General features: G+C 44.8%; 1 protein-coding gene across 1 annotated transcript in view; it reads right to left on the bottom strand.

Moving 5' to 3' along the window:
• The window catches only part of HLF (HLF transcription factor, PAR bZIP family member), a 35,363-nt gene extending 13,197 nt beyond the window's left edge, over window positions 1-22,166 (bottom strand). Inside the window, exons 1-2 of the mRNA XM_021555361.2 lie at window positions 21,915-22,166; window positions 20,427-20,762 (exon numbers count right to left, since the gene is read on the bottom strand). Coding sequence (XP_021411036.2) covers window positions 20,427-20,762; window positions 21,915-22,020 — 442 coding nt within the window. The 5' untranslated portion in view covers window positions 22,021-22,166. The remainder of the gene's footprint in view (window positions 1-20,426; window positions 20,763-21,914) is intronic.
• Between the last annotated feature and the right edge of the window lie 810 nt (window positions 22,167-22,976).

Raw genomic sequence — 22,976 nt, 5'->3', positions numbered from 1 at the left:
AACAAAGGGAACAGGGCAGGATCAGCCTGTGCTGATGGTACAAATCCAGCCCCAGATCCCCAAATGCCACAGATTCTCTTCAACAAACACTGGCAAACCACCCTGTCCTCCTTCAGCTCCTTACAGCGAGGGTCAGTTGTCATCCTCCACTCAGTCCTACCAGCAGGACACTGTGGGGTGCTGTCAGAGCCATTCCTACTCACTCCCAATGTGCCTGTTGTAAGAGTGGGACATGAGAAAGTCTAGGTGGTCTTTTCCATTTGTTTTTAAAATTAAGTGCAAGAGCTGTGTAAGAAGTAGTCATGGTTGCAGCAATCTTTCAAGTTTCACATACTGTCTTACCTGGATTCTCTCCTCCTTAAGGAGACACTTGTTCCACCCCTTTTGATTTACCCAAATAAATCCATATAATATTTGCCATAAATTATTCCAACCTCCTCTAGAGGAACAATTTCAGGAGCTCCCTCCAGCACTGACAACTACTGCATCTGTGTGCTTCAGGAACAGCTTCTTCCCCAAAACACTCCCATGAAAGAAGGGGCAACACTTCTCTTTGTAGATGAAGAAGTACAGATATTTTAAATCAAATCATCATTCCCTCAGGTTAGCAAATGTTGCAGGCATTGGCTGCATTTCAGATGGGACTCTCATGGGATTCTGCAGCTGTGGGGCACAAGTGAGAGTCACCCAAGGTGTCACACTAGGCTCCTCACAGAAAGGGAAGCAAACACATGGTGTGACACATCCACAATATCAAATTAACTGCTTATAATGCTGCTGAAACTTTAAGCAAAGCCCAGTCTCCCCAGACAAAATCCTTTGGTCCTTCCTACCAGATTTTCCCTTCCCCTCCCGCTGTTCCCTGCATCCTCTCACATCTGCAGTAAATGAGGTCAAGATCCAAGATCCTACAGACAACCACTTCCTTCCTGAAATGGCCCAGATTCAGCCCAGAGCTGGTCTGAGCTCTGCAGGCAAAATGGGAGACGGGGAAAGAAGAGGATATAATGTAATTAAAGCCTGCATTTCCAAGGGACAGGCTTTGCTCTCCAAGGCTGCACACGTGGCCTTCGGCTGTGTGCCTGCAGATCTTTGAGGGACTCACTCACACTCCTCCTGTGGTCACCACGGAGCCAGGGAATCCCCTCTGCCCTTCAAAACAATAAACAAACCAACAGGAGGCACCAGCAGGTAAAACCTCCCACTGCATCTCCAGACCTCAGACTCGTCTATTCTGTAAGATCCACACTCTGAAAGCCCTTCCTCGGATTTAGCCTGCACAAAGGAAGCACTCAGGAGCTCAACGAGGCCTCACCTCTGAAAACAACCAGGAAATCCAATTTTTATTCCCTTCCAAACTATCCCTGCAAGGTGCCTGACAGTAGTTGCTCCTGGTCTCAAAAATTCCCTTGCAGAATGGTTACATGGAGGAACAGAGGGTTTGATTCTGCTCTCAGGACACTGAACAGGGATTTTAAAATTCTTGAAAAGCATGAAATCCACAGCATTCCTAAATGCCTTTCTGATTTTTCTGTAGGATGCTGCCTTCTTTACAAAGATCAGCCAAGATGGAATTCAGTGGGGACAGGGCCTGAAGAAGAGCTGCAGGGAAGAACTTTCACATCAGTATTTAATTTTAATTCACACTTGGCTTAGAAGCATGTCTCAGTTCAAGATGCTTATGTTCTCTGGTACCCCGGAGCTTCCTGACATCCTTTGGCATATTTTTGTTACCTGGAAATTCACATATAGCAAGATATTCCAAAAAGTACAGAAATTCTTTTCTTAAAGGGAAGAATCTAGAGAAGCATCAGAATTGTCAACCTGCTCTGAAGGAGACAAAACCATCCATTTTCCTTTCCTTGGACAATTATGTACCCAACTTTAATAAACCAGTAGATTTTAGACAAGCCTCTGTTTTAGGTAACATACAACAGAGTTACAGAATCACAGAGGTTGGAAAAAGTTTCCAAGATCATCAAGTTAAACTTGTGCCAAATCCCCACCTTGTCACCAGTGCAGAGCATTGAGTGCCATGTCCAGGCCATCCTTGGACACCTCCAGGGACTGGGACTCCAAACCTCCCTGGGCAGCCTCTTCTAATGCTAAACCACCCTTTCAATGAAGAAATTCCTCTGGCATCCAGCAAGAACCTCCCGTGGTGCAGCTTGAGGCTGTTTCCTCTTGCCTTGTTCCTTGTTCCCTGGGAGACCCTCCCCTTGCCACAGCCCCACCATCCATAAATGTGCCCTCATGAGGAATTCTGCTCAAAACAAAGCCAACACTTGTCCCCAGGATGTGTCTGTGCCTCTGCCAAAGTGCTTTTCAACACTCCACACCAAGTCAGTCCCTCTGCCATTGTCCTGTTTATTTGTCTATCTAGGACAGCACGCTCTCAGTAAACAGGTCTTGCAAAGAGCCCTCCTGTCATTCTGACAGCATATGCCACCCGTGACTCATGGATGTGTTACCCACTTCTGGTACCCAAGCCCTGTTTGCCTGGGTGTGTTATCAAACCATAGCCAAGGGAGATTTCAACTGGCATGGAAAAGCCACGTGAAACAGGTACATTTCCTCTGCCTCCCAATCAGCAGCTAATGGGGAGCCCAGGAGACAGACAACAGATGCTATCAGCAGCACTGCAATACATCCCTGAAGGAAAAGAGGTCACTGGGCAGAGTTACAGAACTTGAAAATCTCCTCTTCTCTTTTGATCTGCTCTGTGCACACAAATCTGAACTATCTGTTGCAGTCACTTTTTACTTTTTTTACATTTTACCTTTCACTAAAACAAGGCACGCTTTTTATGTGACAATTTATTGAGGGTGATTTGTATAAAATAATCACGTTTTAAGAATTACAGCTGCCAGAATGGGAACACACTGTTCCCATAATCTAAGTAAGGCTGAGTGTATTTTATTTTCTCTCTGCCTTAAATTAGGATCCCCTAATATGTTTTGGGGGAAAAAAAATTCCAAACAAACAGCAAAACCAAAAAAAATTATATGTGGGTTGTAACAGCCCAATAACTGCAAAGGTCTAACTTGCTTTTATATACTGGCTTTATTGCAAGGAGCACACATAAAGTGTGTGTGGTTGTAGATTTTTCTCTATTGATGCATTTATCTCCATTTATAAACCATACAGATGCATCAGGCCTGGGTAGCCTGAAAAAGGGAGACAGAGGAAGGAAGGGAACATGTAACCACTTAGGGAAAATTCCAGGAAAACAGGTTGTTGAATATGGATGCTACCCTTGTGTCTGCAACTGCTTCTTTACAGCTGCTGCATAAAACAGGTTTTGGTGGCATGTCAGATGCAGGAAAATCAGGTAACTTCAAAAAGCAAGCCAAATTAAAAGATATGAAGAACTAAACACTGGGCACTCATAAATTCACTTCTAAATGTGAGGGAGTCACTGAGCACCAGAAAAAGGCAAGAAACTGCTTTGCTGAGGAGCCTCCAAACCCAAAATGCCTGCAGAGACTTCTGTGCCTCCTAACAGAACTCGCACGAACCAGTCAGAGCAACATGCAGCAAAACCTTCCACTTAATCCTTCACAAACAGAGCCAGTGAAAAAGGTTCCTGATGGAATATCTCTTGAAGAAATCCTGGAATTGTAATACTTACATTCCTTCTTGTAAACTCCTCTGCAAACTGCCCACAGCCCTGAACTGAGCCTCTGAACACACTACTATGCATGTTCTCAATGCAACAGGCATGCTGAACTTGTGAAGATTGTGATCGATGTCAAAAATTAAAATGCCCCAAGACGCAAAATCAAAGCTCCATTTATTGCACAGCGCATTTACTGTGATGCCTTCAGGAGGCATGTCAGCAAAAGGGATCCATATGAGATTGCCCTTTCTTCTGAACACTCTTCCCCCAGTCCACAAGTAATGCAGATTTTACTCTTGCTATCACACACAGCATGGCTCTCCACTGCCAATTAATGACAAAAAAAAAAAAAATTAATGTGTTAAGTCAATATATTTTCAAAATTTAAATATGTTAAAAATAACATATTTAAATGTAACCATGAGGCCAGCATACACTGGCAAATCATTGATCAACTCTCTGCATATAGGAGCTTTTAAACATGGGAGTTGGCATTTTGTAAATGCAGAGGTATGGAGAACCACTATTTTGAGCTTATTTAGGAAGGAGGAAGGGCCCTTATCCCTGAGACCTTCTGTGTCTAAAACACTTAACAATTCATATTAAACACACCAGTGATTTACAAGCTGAGTCCCATGGAAGCAAATTGACTGCTTGGTTTCCTTTTTACACTGCTGGTCGTCCCATTCTCTGTAGAGACAGCACAGTATTTTGTTATCTAGGGATTTTGGGAGGACTTGGGGGACAGGACAGGACAAAATCCTTCATGGTCTTTCCCTCCTATTTCCAGGTCACTTGCAGAATTCTCACAGTGTGCCCTTGCTCAACACAGGATGGGGTCTGCAGGAGTTGGCCATGTGGAAAAAGGTGATTATTCTGTGTCCACATGGAAGGAGAAGCACTGGACAGCTGGAAAGCACTGCAGGCTGAGGGCAGCAGCAATTCACAGGCTTGGAAAATTATGTGGGCCTTACCTTTTACACTCCTGTTAACTCTGATTTTCATTAAGTAGGTGGTGTTGCTACAGCAACTGTCGTATCACATCATTTCTGCTGTCTCTGTCACAAGGATCATCTTATTTTATCTTAAAATCACATATGCAGCTTTTCTTCATCTATTCTAATGCCCTCTGTATTATACAAAATAGAGCTGTGTCATATAAATGTGGCTGTTTTTTTTAATGTAGCAAACCTTATGGAACATTTTTATTTGTTCTCCTTTTACAAATGCAAAAATTGGCACTGGCAGATATATGGTGCTCCAGATTTTCAGAAATAAATGAAGAGCTGGTCTCACAATGAAGATGTTTCATGCCACCTTTAATGTGTTCTCTCTACAGAAGCTAACCCTGTGCTCCTGTGCACCTCAGCAGAAGTAACTCATCTATTCACAGGTGAAACCATTCTGCTTCCTCATGGCCAGGCTATTTATGCCCCTGCATTCCACAGAACTCACACCCAGCTCAGAGCTGCTGCCCACCCACAACACAGCCCCAGCCCTGACCTGCTCCACCTGCAGCCTGGAACAAGCACCTACTGAGGCATAAATCCCAACCCAGCCTCACCTGGTTCAGAGGGTTTGTCCAAGCTGCTGGGACAAGGTGGTCACCCAGCTTTGCAGCTGCCTTGCTCAATAACCCCAGAATTTGGCTCTACCTCTTTGGCTTCCATTTCACTGCTGTCTTTGAGGTTCAATGCCCAAGCAAAACTCAATAAAATCCTGATGATGAAAGGGTCTTTTCCATTTTTGTTATTAACATGCATTCCAATGTGTGCAGTCACAGATCTTCCTTTTAAAAATATAAAAAGCAGTGTGGAACAGTAATAAATATTCAGATACACCCTTGGGCTACTCAGGAAACAAAATGAAAAACCCTACCTATAGTCAAAGGTTATTTCACAGACCCCTCATCCAGCACAGCTCAGACATCCAGATCAAGCTCTGCCACAGCCTAAGCTAAAGAATATTTAGATCTGCTTCTTCCTGAGCATTTCCAGCCACTTCCAAAACAATCAGTGCAGTCACCAAATTACACTTCAGTGCTCCAGACAGGTCCTGAGCAGATAGGAATCTGCCAGTGTGAATCCAACCTGTGGGCAAGGACTGTATCTAGTGCATCTGGTTAATGGCCATGTACAGAATTAAAATATCAAACAATCTTCTGCTCCTTCAATTGCTTTGCAAACTTCATTTCAGTGCCCCTGGTACTTGACAATTGTTCTTGAGTTGATTTCCCAGAGAAATGAGCTTTCTGCAGTCCTGCTGTGCACGTCCGTACAGCCCCCTCCCAAAAGCTTGGGAAATTGTTGGCCAACTTCCAACAAATTTGGCAGCAAGGCATCCACAGGCATTCCAACAAGCTTTGTGAAAACAATGTAAATGAAAGAAGCTCTTCCCTCCCTGGCTGCAGGAGCCTCATTACACACCAGAGAACTCCACTGCTCATGCAGCCAATTCCTTGGGCAGGAGGTAGGAAAGAAAAAAAGAAAAATATTCACCAAGTCACTGTTTGGAATAGCAGTCAGGAAAGCCATTTCATCCTCTTGTTCTCTACTGGAATTGAGAATATCTCTTCACTTTATCCTACCCACTCATTTACTATTTTCAGTAATCAAGAGCAAAATTATTTGTTTCACAACTGCACTGTCACTTGACAATCCCTCTGAATTCCAAGCAGACACATCTGGTATTGATAGCCAGCAAGCAGCCATGCACATGGTCTGTCTTAAAAATCAATGCAGAAGACAGTCAGATGTGGACAACCCAGCTGTCTGCTATCATCTGAGCATTTATTTATTCTTATAATATGTACTGAAAACCAGAACTCTACTAGAAAGAGCTTTTTTATATTATCCCCAGCACTTATTATGCAAGCAATTTAAGCCTTCCAACCAAGACACAGTAGGAGTGTTTGGGAATCAACAAATTTGTTCTGGCAGCGATGAAACATTCATTATTGGCTTTGAAGTAAGGAGAGGTTGGGCTGGAGTGGGGAATTTCTTTTATTTTCCTAAGAGTATGTTAAAATGTGGACAAAACGCTGGTTGAGGTATGCTGGGTAGGACTCAGCTAAGAGTCAGAATGCTGCAGATTTATGCTGGAAGCTGCCTGTCTGTCCCAGCTGAGGGATGCAATCCTGGTGTGTTTTTAGTGTGTAAGAAATCCCCTCTGCCCCTCTCCCCCCAACTCTCCCTGCTGCTATTGCCATATTACACACCCACAACTACTCAGGCTTGGGGAAGAATGGGTTAAACTTAGCAAAGAAAAAAACAAGATAAACACCTTTCCTCTTTCCACTTAACTGGATAATTGGTGAGCAGGAACCTGCTTGATGAGTTTCAGCAGCTCCTCGAGATCAGCCAGGGCTGTTTCTGAGAGAGGCTCAAGCTGCCAACTGGATAAACACCAACAGGGCACCCCTTGCTAAGGCTTTTGATAAATAAAATTTTCCAGAAGGCAATGAAGCAGTTTGTATTCCAAAGATCCATCCAAACCCAGTAAGAGCAGGGAGCTGAAAAGGCAGAGTATTTTATAGATGGTATATACATAAAGCTGTCTAACAGTCAGAATAAATAGATGAGTTTAAAAGAAAAAAAGAAGGACTAAATAATTTCTTCTGCAGTAGAGAGAGTGCAAAAATAAAATTTAAATGGATAAATTAACAGGTTCTGTCCTAAGAATTTAAGGAGCCAAGAAAATTCTAGTCCTGCTCTGTACAATCCTCTGGGCATATTACTTGATACCATTTATCTATGATGCAAAGATTTTATTCAAGTACTTAGTGATTTTGAGTCCAGCTGGCTGAAATAAAAGTATGCAAGGATTGATTTTCACATAAGGATTATCTTGTCCTACCTGTATCAGATGTGTGTGCAAGCCACGTGAGTTAAAAAAACCAAAAACAAACAGAACCAAACCCTGGTAAAATCTTGTAATTACAAACCAGTCCCAGCTGTACAATCACCAAAGCAGCCCCTACGGCAATCACTGTACATATTATCATCTTCATTTCTGTTTATTCACATCAGTGTTTCCATTAACTCAACACTACAACTGGCAAATAGGCATTTAGACATGCTGGGTTTTAAGATCAAGACCCAAAGGTCTCCCTTGCTGAAGCTCTGTCAGTTGACTCCAGATGACAGCCTCACCACTGGCCTTCCTCCCAGATTCCCTCTGTTCTGAGGATGCAGGAGAGACTGAGAGGAAACAAAAATATATTTATATCCTAAACAACAACATATAGATCTGGGGAAATCTATATCTATTTCAGCTTTGCTAATGTTGATCTGTTCAGACACAGCTCAAAGTTTTTGATAAAGTAACCAAAACCTCACAACTTAAGGCTTAATACCATCCATCTAAACCAAACCAACCAAACTCCTCCACACACACTGGAGGAGCAGTGTCCCTTTGGAAGATGCCAGGAACTGCCCCTCAAACATTGTCCCTTGTCCTCATGTTTTTACCCCTTCCCCAAGCATTATGTCTTTTTGTACTACTTTTTCATACAAGGATGCCCTTGGAGATGTTGGGGTTTCAAACCCAGAGCCAACTTTCCAAAACACACTGCATTTTAAAAAGCCCATTTTTGTTTCACAGAGAAATAAAAGAGCTTGCATCATAAAGCCTTTATCCCCCCCTAAACTCAAAGCTTCCCATACAGTTAAAAATCAAATCCAGCTTTATTTTCCTACATGACTCAGGCTGCATGCAAACAGCTTCTGAAGAAGGCAGCTTTGGGGGGAGGACAGAACTGAAGGAAGAAATGCAGAGAAAAAAAATTCTTATAACAGCACACTCCTATTTTCCCAGGACATTTGTGAATATTTTCATTTGAAAGCTAGAGGAAAGCCACCCCCTTCCACCCCAAAAGAAGTTTTAAATATTATAAAGACACACAAGGACACACTTTATTATTTTAACAATTACTGCTATTTTCAGGGCTCCAGCACAGTTACTTCCTTCCATAATTGGACTTCAATCAAACCCTAGTGAAGCTTTTGATCTTGGAAAGAGTAACAACACAGCTCTGTTATCAGCACAGAGGGGGGAAAAGAGTAGGACATCCAGCATTTTTCAATAAAAGAAAGTTAATTGCTTTGACTTATATTTATCAAAGGTCACAGCTACAAGTTCTGAGTGCACACACATAACAGCGCACACTCAGAAATCTCATACAGACTGGACAAAGTGTTGGGATTATACTATCTGTGTGCATTTAAAAAAAAATAAAATAAGAGAAGAAAAAAGCAGCAAAACAATGCTAGATTACTATCCAAATATACCCCAGTGGATGTCCTGCCAAAGAGCAAATATGTGGCTGTAAGCTCCAAACTGAAATAAAAGCTTGGCCAGCAGCCCAGAGCTTCACTGTATTTTGCTCAGCCAGCCATAATCTGGCAGAACAGAGTGAACACATTTGCAGCCACGTGATGGAGAAGCCCGTCGGGCCAAGCTGATTTCCTTGTGTTGGTTAAATGTGATCTTCAGACTGTACACACCAGCAGCTTGGGGAAACGTGAGAAAGTGGAAAACAACCAGCCACGGGCTGAAGGGCAGCAGAAAAAATTACTTGAGGAGTTTGCTCAAAGGTTTGGGCTGCCAGTGGTGGATTTTAATGAGGTGTTAACTGGGCTCCCAGGCGTTCAGCTGGATCTCCACTGGAGTTACACACCACCAGCTCCTGCAAGGATTCACATCCTCAGAGAACCCCGTCTGGAAAAGGCACTGGAAATTCATTGTTGGGATAGGATTGAGAGTTACCCATCAGTGTTTCAAAAATGCAAAATGCTGAGTGGTTTTAAGTCCACACTGAGGAGACTCAGAGATGCTCAGGTCTGCCAGGATGTGGCCCAGGATGGATGGTGCACATCCCATCAAGTGAGACAGAACTTGGCCAAAGGATTCAACCTGAAAAACAGGGGGGTAACAGCTGTCCCCATGATCAGGTACTGTATTTTGACAGTACAGATAATAATGTTTTTAAATGAATGATTTAGGGACAGACAAACAGCATCCCTGGCCAGTGTCAGAGCTGCACATGATCCCTGAGAGCAGATTACATGTGGATGCAGAAAGAAAAGCCCCTAGACACAAGCCTTCAGAAGTACATCCCTGCTGCAGATAAGTGCAACTTGGCTAAAGCAGTCACCAGAGAACGTAAGAAAAGTGAGATTTGTTTACTTTCTAACAGAAATAAATTGATAAACCAGACACGTGCAGCACCTGGTGAAATCAGAGACGCACACGAGTTGACAATTACACTTCCAGCTCTTTCCTTCTCCTTGGCTAATGACTCCTTTTCACGTGTTCAGAACAGCTTCCAGACAGAGACTACCACAATTTTCAACAATGACATCAACCGTGTCGCACTGAGAAAATTGAGCAGGTAAGAGACTGGAAAAGTGCTTCTTAAACCTGGTGATGAGCATGGTCCAGCTGAAAGATCAGCCCTTCTGAGGGCAGCCACGTGATTATGGATGGATCAACATCAGCCCTTGCAACCTGGACAATCCATGCCCTGATCTTTTAAGTGCCCAGGCACCCACAGACAAGGTTTCAAGCAGATACCCAAACCACAAGCTGTCCCACATGTGTTACTGAAGGCTTGTGGTTTAACCTCCTCAGAGGGCAGATATGCAGGTTAACTTTAAATATGCTGCACTCTTCCCTAAATCTCTCACGTAATATAGAGTTGACTGATGCAGGTGCTCACGAGGTCAGCTTCCTGCTCTGTTTTATTCAACTGGTGTTGCTCTCAAAAATGTTCTATCACTCCAGAAACAATTCTGAGAATGTTCTACCACTCTAGAAACACCTTCACCTGGTGAGCAAAAAAAAAGCCCTGTGGCTTTTTGCCTGTGTGAGTTGGTAGAGTAACACACATTAACAACACATGGCTGAGGAGCATGACACAGTCTAGATATGTGATTTATTAACCTGATCTATTATTTATGCTCTTCCAAGAGAATCAATCTTCACTACAGGCAGAAACATAACTCCTCAGTTTTCAGTGCACAGCTCTTTATACAGAGGGCAGGCTCCTGGCTGGTGACAAAGGCCATGCTATGGTCAGTCCCTCGTGACTGACCTGCTTGGGTGGCTCAAGTCCCTGGAAAAGTCTGGAAAACCAGAGTAGGAATTACACTCCAGTACTCCAAAGTATATGTAGTTTCACTTCCCAAAGTCTTCAACGCTCTTGATTAATCAGAGCAGTGATCACCCAGCTGGACAGAATTGTGATTCTTTAGTACTCCACCCTCACTCAGCAATAAGCAGAGAGAATTGGGCTGTCTCACAGGGCAAGCCCAGTGTATAAAAAGGATACACCAAATCAAATTATCTCAGGATGAATGCAGCATCAACAACAAAACGCCAAAACCACTGGGCAAACATATACTACTGTGAAAATTTTACTTTGACATTGATATGCTGCTGTGGTATACTTCAAACAACAGTGAGCTCCGCACTTGCAGTTATTTCAGATCTGTATCTGCTTTTTCACTCTTTGGGGAAAAAAAGGCAGACAAAAAAAAAATTGCAGCGTTTCCCAATAAACTTTCCCCAGTTTAATCCTGAGGAAGCAGAAAGAAACTCTTAAGTGTATTTTCAAACAGTTTTTTTCTTTTTTAGAAACCTTTAATATTGCAAATGCCACAGCCAGACCAAACAAATTCTTAGAGCTCAGGTAAGTGTTACCTTACAAGAAACGGTACTAAAATGTCTTCATGCTGTGCTGGAAACAGAATGTAGGGACACAGAGAGGCTCTCTCAGGTTTGTAAATGCCCTACCAAGGATGTGTTGGGCAAGAGAGAGCAGGGAAGTCCACCCAGCAGTGCTGCATTACACCGAGAGTGGCTTGTGTCACTACAGCTCTATCCCGACACACCCATATTTTACAGCACAAAATGTACTGTACAATTCACAATGCCAAGAAACTCAACATATCTAATCTGGCAGAAAAAACGAAGTCATATCAGGTTAATCCAATTCTTAAATTGCACAACTTTGAAAAGCCAATAGCAAAACAAATCTTCCTCCTCACTTGTGCTCCCGCAGCCCTCCTCCCAGCACACATACCCTGCCACGACCTATTTTTCCTCTTCGATCCCTCATTTTTATCCCACTCTCACTCGCCTCTCCTTCTCTGACTCCTGAGCTCGCTGCAGCCCAGACCCTGGTGGCAGGGTGGGAAGTTTCCCAGATTAGAGCCAGCCAGCTCCGTGTCCAGTGCGGATTGAGTGGCAGGATGCACGCACAAGTTCACTTGGATGCACACCCACATGTGACACTGCAATAATTGTGATAAAAGCCATCAAATCTGAACTTAGATCACTGCAAGGTAGTTCCAAATGAGGCAGCAGAGCTGGGGTGACTCTGCTGAACAAAAGGAGAAGGATACAGCAAGGATGCATAAAGTTGAGAAATTCTTTCAGTACAATAACCGTGCTTGGCTTCAGAGAGGACCAAGACCATTCCATTGCTGGGATCAGAACTTTCAAGATCTTGCTTACAAACCTTACAGCTCATTCTCTTTATAAATGAAACCCCAGGGTCTCATCTAATCACAGAACCTCAGGAGTTCCAAGGAAGAAGAATGGCAGAAAAAGCTTGACTCCCCTCCCTCCAACACACACTAAACCAATTAAATTTGGTTTCTTGCAGATTCTTTTCTTAAAGTGAATTGACATCTCATGGTGTCTAAAAGGGTGTCAGCTTTTCTAGAAGCATTTCACACTGATCAGGCATTTTGAAGGTCTTATTTACCTTTTCTGATGTAGAAAATGCACATTTGCATTACTCTTCCTGCTCAGCAACACATTCCCATCCTATGTCCACTCATACATCCACTCATTTATTTTCATGAAATTTTAGGACTGTAATCAATTCTTCAAAATCACAACTTTTCTAGATTCATTTGGTTAGAATCTGCCAATATAATCAAAAGCCAGCAAGCAGGAACAGGCAAGAGGCCATACACTCCTAGCATGACCAGTTTTGGTTTGTTTTCGTAGAAAAAAGATAACAAAAATAAAATACCCCAATGCTCATCTCTCACAGCAAGCAAATGCTGCAGGAGTTCCGTGCCTAGAAGGGCCAGTGCCCCAGCTGCAGGGACTGCAGACGTCACCAACATCCATATTTCCACTGTGCAGCACAAAGAGAGGCAGCAGTGATTGCTGCAGGGCCCTTCAAATTCAGTTTCCCCCTCTCTGTTGTGATGAGGAAGATTTGGGTTTGAGTGCTTAGTTCCTACTTAATAAGCATTACTAAGGCAAGAACACAGCTGGTTTTTTTAAACAGATTTCTTGGTGGAATAAGACAAATTTCCAAATGTTGCAATGGTGAGTGGGTAAAAATGACTGAATTGTTTTAAGTCATCTTCCTGCTTCAGCACAAGTCTTGATCCTGTCCTTTATGTTCTGCAGCCTGGCACAATGTGCTCTTCTACAAGAAGGTTTGGTGCTGTTATTTCAATAATCTTGCTGTTCTAAAAGCATTGATTGCTCCATTAAATGCATTTCTGCAGTATTTTGTGCTTTTAAGTTTCACATTACTGTTCCTCCATTTTTTCCAAATGCAATTCACAGTTTCCTTCCTCCCCACATTTAGTTTCTGTTGAAGTGCTTTCACCTGTGCCATGAGTGCTCCATGACCAGCTCACCTCAAAGACACCAGTGGCCACACAGACATTAAGTAAGGAGGAAGGCCTTGCAAGTGTTTTAAATAAAACTTAGGATCCAGACAGCGCCACACTAATTAATTGATCTTGCCGTGCACAGAGAACCCCGCTCATTCATTTGTTTATTAAATTCAGGAGAACCAACCAGTTCTGTAATGAATTACTTCAACTTTGACCTATTGTCCATAGCCATGTTCCAGAACAAAGAATTTACAGCAAGCTGAGCTCCCTAAGGCTAATTGGAAAAGAATGCTTCTTTTTAAACCATTCTCCATCTTCAACAAATCTTTGCCAAACTGTATTTTTGCCTCTCTGCTTTACGACTACATATTTAAGGATGACATTTGTTACAGGTGCGTTATTGCACCAGTTCACTGTAGCTTCTGCTTGCAGGAAACTCATACTACTGCACCATCTGCAGGTTCCTGTTTGGAGTAGTGATCTACATTTGTGTTCCAGTTAACAAGGAGCTGGGTTTTCTGGAACCCTAATGCAATTTGGATTTTTTTATTTCTTCCTACAACAGCCATACACCAAAACAAAGACCTCCAAGATGTTCAGTGCCTGTTTTCATTAAATTGCAAGTAATATGAGCAAGAGAATAATGCCAGTGGGATGAAGAGCTAGAGCTGTTTCTCTCCAAGTTGAGCAGAGAACCCTGAAGCAAGAGCTTCCCACATCAGAGGACTAAGCAATGGTGTTGGAGGGTGCACAATAAAATCCGGCCCAAATTTAGCCCTGGCAAAACTTCATTGAGAGAATGGCATGGGGAAGCAGAATTGTGTCAGAAATGTGAGAGGCTGAACAATATTTTGTATTTGTTTAAAACTTGATGGATAGCACCTCAGTCATGCAAAGCTGAAGTGCTGTGAAGAGAACCAGAATAAAAGGAAAAAAAAAAAAAAAAGAAATGTTGCGACACATGCTGCCTTACCCACCTGTGTTAGCTCTCCACACCGCAGCTCTCAACTCTCAGGACAAAATTCAGCTTTGTGATAAACAGAGAGCTTCTTTATGACCATTTGTTCATTAAAAAAAAAAAAAATACTATACAAGCTACAAAAAAACCAATTTGCCATAAAGTCATTTTGACACAATTGTGCATTTTACACTTATTTTCTATACCAAGTGATTATATGCAACTTAGTCCATTAAGTGGAATAGATGTGAGGTTTAAGTAAATGGTTTCTTACAGAGCTTTCATTATCTACTTAAGATCAACCCACTGTTTATCTTGAAAATAACTTAGCCGAAATATTTTTTTCTCATCACCAGTCTTCTGTGAAATTCAGACAAAATATTGAAAATATATTTTATTTGTTATGAAAGGAAGACTAAACAAAAGGAAAAAAAAATAAACCTGTGCTCAAGTTTTGTGTGATATAAATGCTAAACAGCTCCATAGTGTTCTGCCAGGCAACCAAACGATTTCATAATGCACTAAAGTCCTTTTTACTGATGGTGACTAAGTCCTTTCATCCTGTGAAAACTCCACTGGCCACTGAGAGCTGTTACCCCCCCCCCCAAAAAAAAAAAATTCCAGAAAGATGAATGACAAGAGAGTGAATGGTGACATTTTGCTGCTCCACCTGGGAGGTGACAGAGAGCAGTCAACAAGCTGCCTACCTGCTGAGCAATAGAGAAATCAGGGAGACCACATGAGGAGCAAAGTACTTATTGCTGAGATTAATTGGCAGAATCTGGCCACTGCAGCTTCCACGATTGCCAATTTGCTGTCATGAAAATATGTAGAGATTGAACAATTTAATGTGTTTCCTAGTAGCTTCATCTAATCAGATAATAGTGGTGTCTTTGTATACATCTCCTGATGAGGTCTTGTCTCTTGACTGTAATTTTTTGTTTTATGAAAGACTTCAGGGTGTACCCGCTCCTCAAAAAAAAACAAATCACTGCACTGAGAACCAATCACTCTGCAATGCACTTTGAGATGGGAAGCAAAGCTCTGAAAAATACATTGTACCTTCCTAAGTAAGCCTGACACTCGAGACATCCTTGAAGTATCTTTATGGGGACAAAAAAAACCTTCCAAATCCTAGGTATTCCCTGTGCTCTCTTCCTAAGTCTGGATAGCACTTCCTTGCACAAGGAGCCTGTACAGCCTCACACCCGAGATTATTTCATGCTGTTTACTGCTTCAACTCCGAACTAAGTTCAAGTTCTTTCATGCAGTCAAACAATTATTTAACCAATAATCAACATTTAACTGTGGTGAATATTCAAATTAGCTCTCTTGAAGGAGACACAGTGTTCTTGCTTCCAGCATTAACAAGCCTGTGCGTTCAGCACTTTTTCCCCCCCTCCCCGTTATCATGTGACAGGCTATTTTTAATATTTGCCTGGATGTATTTTGCATCTTTCTTTGATGCAGCGAGCAGTTTTGTGAGGTTTGCCGGCGGACTGGGCTTCCTTGGCAGCGGAGCTGGGCGCAGTTCTCATGGTTCTCTGTCCATCCTGGCACGGTTCTCTGTCCATCCCAGCGTGGTTCTCCATCCATCCTGGCGTGGTTCTCCATCCATCCCGGTGTGGTTCTCCGTCCACCCTGGCGTGGTTCTCCGTCCATCCCGGCACGGTTCTCCGTTCATCCTGGCGTGGTTCTCCATCCATCCTGGCACGGTTCTCCGTTCATCCCGGTGTGGTTCTCCATCCATCCCGGCGCGGTTCTCCGTCCACCCTGGCACGGTTCGGGCCCGCGGTGGCAGGAGTGGAGCTGGGCTGGGCTGCACAGGGCAGGGACACGTGCCTGGAGCACACGGTCCTGCAGGCAGCCCCAGCCGCACGTGAGGCTCAATGTGAACAGCAGCTCCTGCTCCCAGCATGGCCATGCTGGAGCTGCTCCTTCCCATCCGCACGTGGGAGGCCAGAGGTCAGGAGATTCCTTCCCGCGGAGAGCCTTCGGCCTCTGGGAGAGAAGGGGTTCCTGCAGCAGCCGGGGACGGCTTGTAAACAGTGATTAAAGCTCAGCAGAGGATTCCACGCACAGGCTGGCAGCTGGGAATGCTGCCCTGCGCTCTGCCAAGCTGCGCTGGAGGAGGAGATCACGTTCAGGAGCGCAGGGGAAGGGAGGCTGCAATAAAGGGAGTGCTGCACACACACCCTTCGGGGCTGCCCCGGCACCTCCTCACCCCACATGAGCTGCAAGCAGCAAGAACAAGCCTCTCCCAGCTGGCTGCAGCGCCTGGCACAAACACCAGCTCCCAAAAACGCTGAAACCCACCCAGCGGTGCTGCTGTCACTCACTGCAGCTCAGTGCCTGTGCAAGAAGCTGGAGGTAATGGATCCTGTGCTCTAGACAGAATATCTGGACCGAGCAAATAAACCACAGCATTTCATAAAAATCTTTGAGGGGAGGGAAGTGTAAGTGCACTTCACATGGAAACAATTCTCAGCTTTTTGATTAATGAGCCTCTAATTTTACTTTTAAGTGAAGACTTGCAGATATTGCATGTAGGTATATGTCTGCAGTGGATTATAAAGCTTGTTCTCCTTTTTTTTTCTTTCCTTAAATAATCCTTGGCAAGTAGTCTAAAGCACCCAGTCATGCAGGCAACACAGACAAAAAACCAACATCAGAGAACACAAAGAAAGAGGGAGCTCTCTGAAACCCCAACAGCCCTGTTCTCCTTTGGAGCAAGGCAGAAACAGCTCCCGCTTATTACTGTGCCAGCAGCATCCTTGTGACACAGCCCCACATCCAGGGCTTTTTGGTGACAAACAGAAAATTCAGATCTAAACCACAATATCCCAAAAACCTTCTAGTTAGGATTCTCCACCAGATCTAGCTGATGCTTCTTTAATTCAAACCTTTCAAACCCTTTATAGTACCTGCCCCAACCACCTCCATCAGGGCTACATGGGGGCAAGAGCCAGGTGAAATGCAACAACCAACTAGCTACTTTCAAAATACACACCCTGCCTTTACATACAAACAGCTAAAAATTACTACAAATTTCCTTAAGGACTCTGCATTTAAAGGGAGATTTACGAAAGACTACATGAGGTGCGCAACACGAAGAACCACAAAGTGTGTTTGCAATAATGGGTTGCTTTGAAAGCTTCATAAAAATCTGAAAACCTTTTTCAGAAGAGACCACAGATTTCAACCCACCTACCAGCATGCAATACCAAGACAAAACAGAAAGTTTTAAATGCATCTACACATTGCAATGAATGCTAGTCTGCAATGCTAAAAATCAATCAAAATACCATTTTTTATTAACAAAATCAGCATTATGAAAGATAAATACACAGTTTCACTTTTGCAGGTCATTACCGTGTCCCTAATCAAAACAAAGCCAGAAATTTCTGTACCTACATTCCCTGAGCAGAAATGTATATAGGAAGTAGGTGCTCAGTTTATTCTTTGCAGATGATAAACTGGTGAGCCTAAACATCTTTCCATTGACCAGACAATCTGAGCTGGAAATACAGAATCCTCTATGTTGCCATTACATTTTTGAGCAGGGAGAAAGAAAATCAGTGAGGATTTTGGTAATGTCACGTCCACAGCCAGGGTCAAGCACAGCTTTGCTGAGTGTGATGACACTCAGGGAATGCCAGTGCAGATCTCCTGATCTCTTCCAGCCACAGCACAAAACACGTTTGGGCAACACCACTCACTCCTACGGACAGATGAGGCTTGTGCTGGAACACATGCAGAGAATTAAATCTCCTCATGCTGCTCTGCCATGGACCATCCCTGGCAGGGTGGATCCCTGAGTCACAGAGTCACAGCCGGGCTCCACGTGCGGGGAATGTCCCCAGACAGGGCGTGGGGACCACCTGCCCCTGAGCCCCACACAAACCCCAGAGCCCTCCAGAGGGACAGGACCCCTCCTCTGGCCACACACGCTCAAACAGGCTCCCATGGCAGAGCAAACACACCAGTGAAATATTTTTAGAATTATCACCTAAAACATAGTTTTCACCTAAAACATGCAGTGTTCCTGGAAGTAGTAGGATCACGTGGAATTAATCTGTATAGAAATTGTATACTTCCTACGACTTATTCTTTGCTTTATTACAGTAACACAAATCACAACACAATGATAGCTCGCACCAACTAAAAACCTTCCTTTATGTGACAATAAAAAAAAAAAATCTATTTTAAATGTTTTAAGATATATTAAGCAACAGGCTCCATTACAATGATTTTAATATTTACCTCCCTATTCCAAAGCAGCACATTTGCTTGACTCTTTTATGATAAATCTTAAATGCTCATTTTTACTAAATTTCAGAAAAAATATATGCTCCTATATTCTCAAACTTGCTCAAATGCTAAACTGTGAGATGGTCTTCTCTTCAGTACTGATTGTCAAAGAAAGGTTTTCACATGACAGCACATAAAAATTCCAACAATCTGATGATAAACCAGACTACTGTTAATGAAGCCACAATTCCTATCTGTAATGGGGACAAGAAAATATTTAAGAAGTGAAATGAGCTCCCTTAAAAAAAAAAAAAAAAAACACAACATTTAACAAAAAAATATATTCTTGTTAAGGCAAGATGGTGTTGGGAAAAATACCTGCAAATTTAGATGTTTTATCCTACCCCAAGAGACATAATGTCCTTTACAACAGTAAAAAAGTGCACTGAGGTAAGTTTGTAACCCTGAGCTGCAAAGGGCTCAGGAAAAACTGAAAAAAAATCAATGAGTTGAAAAGTCACACAGATAGCTGATTACAAATAAATTCTGACAGATGATCATTAAAAGCCTGGCTCACTACCAGGCTCCTCTAAAAAAAGAGAGAATGGGGACAGGTTATCTGCTTTTAATTTTGTGTGTGTGCAAGTGACAGAAAACAGTGTAGCATATATGCACTATTTTTAAAGCTGGCCCAGAAAAAGCAACAGGTTTCATGTTCTGCTCTTGCCTACTCCAAATATATTTTAACTTTGGACACCCTTTTAAGTTATTAGTTAACCATGAAAAGCCTTGAAAGTGAAACACGAGCAAAGTCAAATCGACACAAAGTAAAAGTAAGTAAATGAAATCCATGACAAAACACACAGTTCTGATGGGGAGCCAAGGAGTATGCTGACAGGCTTGGGGAGCTTTGGGGGAATATTTTATTCCTGTCACTAGACAGGAACATTGCAGACTTTTAAGACATTTCTATTTCATCCTGCTCCACAACTTTTGCCTCTATATTTATTTATTTTGCCTCCTTATCAGATGATTCTGACAATGACTTCGCACACTGAGCATGGCAAACGATCAAGCAGAAGGGAGAGGAGTGGTTTCCTGCTGCCAAAAGCACACCTCATGTGAGCAGAAGAGCACAATAAATAAGTCACTCTCTGTATTTTTTTTTTTTTTTAAGGAAAAAGGCAAAGCTCCATGTTTCCCAAACTTCAATGCTGACACTCTTCCACTACCCATGATCTCAGCCATGCTGGTGTCAAGCCAGAGGAGTTAACTCTGGATTCGGACTGGTGTCTCTAAAGGGATGATCTCAAGTGCTAATAAAATAATAAAAGACTTCCACTGACATCAGACAGGCTGGAATTGTGCATTACAACCAGGCCTTGGACTCCACAGTGTTTTCTTAAGCGTAAGGTGACTACAGATGCAAGTCATGAACTCAGGTCAGAGTTACACTCAGTTTATGCCAATTTAAGCAAGATTATAATGTTGTTCCAAAACTCAGTTCCTGTGGCAAATTTTACTTTGCTCAGTAGAGAGTAAGATTATGGCCAAAATTTCAAGTAAGAAGCATTAACCTTTAACTCCAGAATAACTGCCCACTCCTGTGCTCTCACATCAAATATTGGCTGAAGAAATATTCTCTCTCACAGTCCTTTTCCCTGCTCTTTTAACACTGTGGCACCTATGCCATTCTGTCTGTGGTCTTTTTACTTGCTAACAGCTAAGACACCAACTAAGCCAAGTTTCCATGGAATTCTCAGAGCTTTCCTTCAATAATTTAAACAGAAATCCTGGTGGAGCAGCTTAGTGATAACTGGAGCTATTGTTTTTATCTGGAATCCTCTGGGCTCTAAGCTGCCTGTCAGCTGCACAGGGAGAAGCAGTGATTTACAGTGGAGAGGAGGGGTTCATACCAAATTCCACAGGGAAGTTCTAAGGGCTGATTTACCTGGTCTGACTGGGCTCTGCATGCAGTTCTGCGACACCATGCCTGGATGGACTGAAGTAGAAGCCCTGCTGCTGAGGTCCATGACAGAAGGTGATGCTGAGGTAGCTTGCTGGAGACCTGACTGGTGTGGGCTAGGCTCATGCTGGTTTGGGCTGGGTGGAATGCCATTTTCTGAGAGGAATTCTTCCAGGTCCATGTATTCCAACTGGAAAGTGTCTCCATCATATGGCAGTGTCTTGTCCCATAATGTTGGACCCAAGAAAGCTGACTGAGGGACTGTGGTACCAGTGCTGTCATCATCTAACTTCTTCTCTTTGTCTTTTTCTTTACCGAATGCTTCAACAAAAACACATAACAAACATGTAAGAATTCAGTAATTAAAATATTAACTACTACTACTTCCATTATTTCTGCTGTACTCTCAGGTGTAAGAAATTAATATTCCCTTCAAAAAAATAATTCCTTTGACTCACTCTACTGGGAAGAGAATTGAGAAGTCGTGTCACTGGGCACCTTTGTGGGAACCAACCACATTTTGAGACTGCCCTTTGTTTTTAGTTAACAGTTCCACTCCATGCACAGCTTTTAACGTTAGCATTAAAAAGTACTCAACAGACTTAAAAGTGAACATTTAAGTATTCCAGCAAACTGGAAGCTATTGATACATTCTGTTGAAAAGCAACAGTCTTAGCCTAAAATCCCTGGGATCCTGTCATTCTTCTAAACTAAGGTCTCAATCTTGCTAGTCCTAGCACAAGCAAAATAGTCTTCAAATTCTGCACTTCTAAATTTACTGGTATACAGTGGCAAAGGCTGACTGAACACAGTTTTGATGTGCAGAAGAGACAACAAAATATTCAAAGGTAGAAGCAAAAAAAAAAAAAAAAAAAGCTTAACTAAGGCTTCCTCATTTCTACAGCCCCCAGTGATTTCATTGCACGCTCTGTAAGGGAAACGCCTGATTTCTCTAGAAAATCTGCAAGAATCTGAACTCCTAAAGCTTCCTGTCAGCTACCAAGCCTCCGCAGCATTTTATTTTTAAGCTCATACAACAGCCCCGGTGAAATCCCACGAGTCGCTTGGCAGTGGGACTCGCAAAGCCGAGGAGACGGAACTGGGAGACCTTCCCTCGCTTTGCGCTTTCCGTGCGCCATACGCGGTGCGGGCATTCCCGAGCTGCCTCCGCTTCCCGGGGAACCGGGGGACGCGGGGCCGGAGCGGCTTGCTGTGGGGCCGGGGATGGGGATCCCGGCCCCCTCTGCCCGAGGCACCGAGCGCCCTTGGCGTTCATCCACCGGGACCAGCGACAGGAGCGCCGGGCGCGTCCCGTTAGATGGAGCCGGGGCGGCCGCCCCGAGCGAGCGGTCCCGGGGCGCCATCGCCGGGCGAGCGCTCGGGGCGGGGGGCGCAGCAGGGAGGGGAAAAGGGCAAAGCCCCGAGAGACAGCGGGACCGCGGCGCACTGCGAGGGGTCCCGGAGAAGCCTCACCGTCTTCGTGAGCGAGCGGCAGCTTGAGCGGGTTTTCCAGCAGGGACTTCAGCACGCCGTAGGTGGGCGGCAGGAACGGGGGGTTCAGCGGGAGCGGCCGCGACATGGTCGGTGGGGGCTGCCCGCGGCGGCGGGGAGGGGGCAGCTGCGCGGCGAGCGGTTCCTTCGCCCTTGCTGTAGCCGCTGTTCGCGGCGCGGGTGAGCCGGGCGCGGGGCCGGGCCGAGCGCCGGTGGCGAGGGGCGCTGGGGCCGCGGGACAGGGCGCGGACCGGGCGCGGGTCAGGCCCCTCCGCCGCGCAGCTGCTCCGCCGCCGCCGCCGCTCCCGCCGCCCGCTCTGCGCCGCTCTGCGCCCGCCCGCTCCGCGCCCACGTGCAGCCGCCGCCGCCGCTGACGTCACGCCCGAGAGCGGCCCCGCCATTGGTGCGCCGGCCCCGCCCCGCCCCGGCCCCGGCCACGCCCCGCCCCGGCCCCGCCCCGGCACGCGCGCGGCCGCTCGCTGGGGGGGGCAGCCCGGGACAGCCGCCCCGAGCCCCGCGGGCCGCGGCCCGCCCGGTAACCGGGAGGCTTGTGCTAATGAGATGCTAATGAGATGCTAACGAGCCTGAACGGCTGACCCCGCTCGGGGCTCCCCCGGGGCAGCGGGACCCGGCGCTGCCCGGTGTGAGGGGTCCGGGCTGCGGGGCTCGGCGCGCAGGGGGTCCCGCCCGTGACTAAGGAACCGGCCGTGGGCTCTGCGAGCGTTTCCCACCGAGCTCCCCCTGCCTCTCTTCCAGGTGTCACCGTGGGGTGACAGTGCTGTCAGCAGCACGAGCAGGGCTCTCACCATCTCACAGAATCCTTCGGGCTGGAAGGACCTCCGGAGATCGCCCAGTCCCACTGCCCTGCCCAGGCAGGGTCACCCGCGGCAGGTGGCACAGGAACGTGTCCAGGTGGGCTTGGAACATCTCCAGAGAGGGAGACTGCACAGCCTCCCTGAGCAGCTGTTCCACGGCTCTTCCAGCCTCCATGAAAACAAGCTTTTCCTCACGTTGAGGTGGAACATTCTGTGTTTTAGTTTATGG

This window comes from Lonchura striata, chromosome 19 (genome assembly GCF_046129695.1).
Source record: "Lonchura striata isolate bLonStr1 chromosome 19, bLonStr1.mat, whole genome shotgun sequence".
Classification (NCBI taxonomy): domain Eukaryota; kingdom Metazoa; phylum Chordata; class Aves; order Passeriformes; family Estrildidae; genus Lonchura; species Lonchura striata.
Note: the sequence above shows the minus strand (reverse complement) of the source record. Positions and strands in the feature narration are given on the sequence as shown.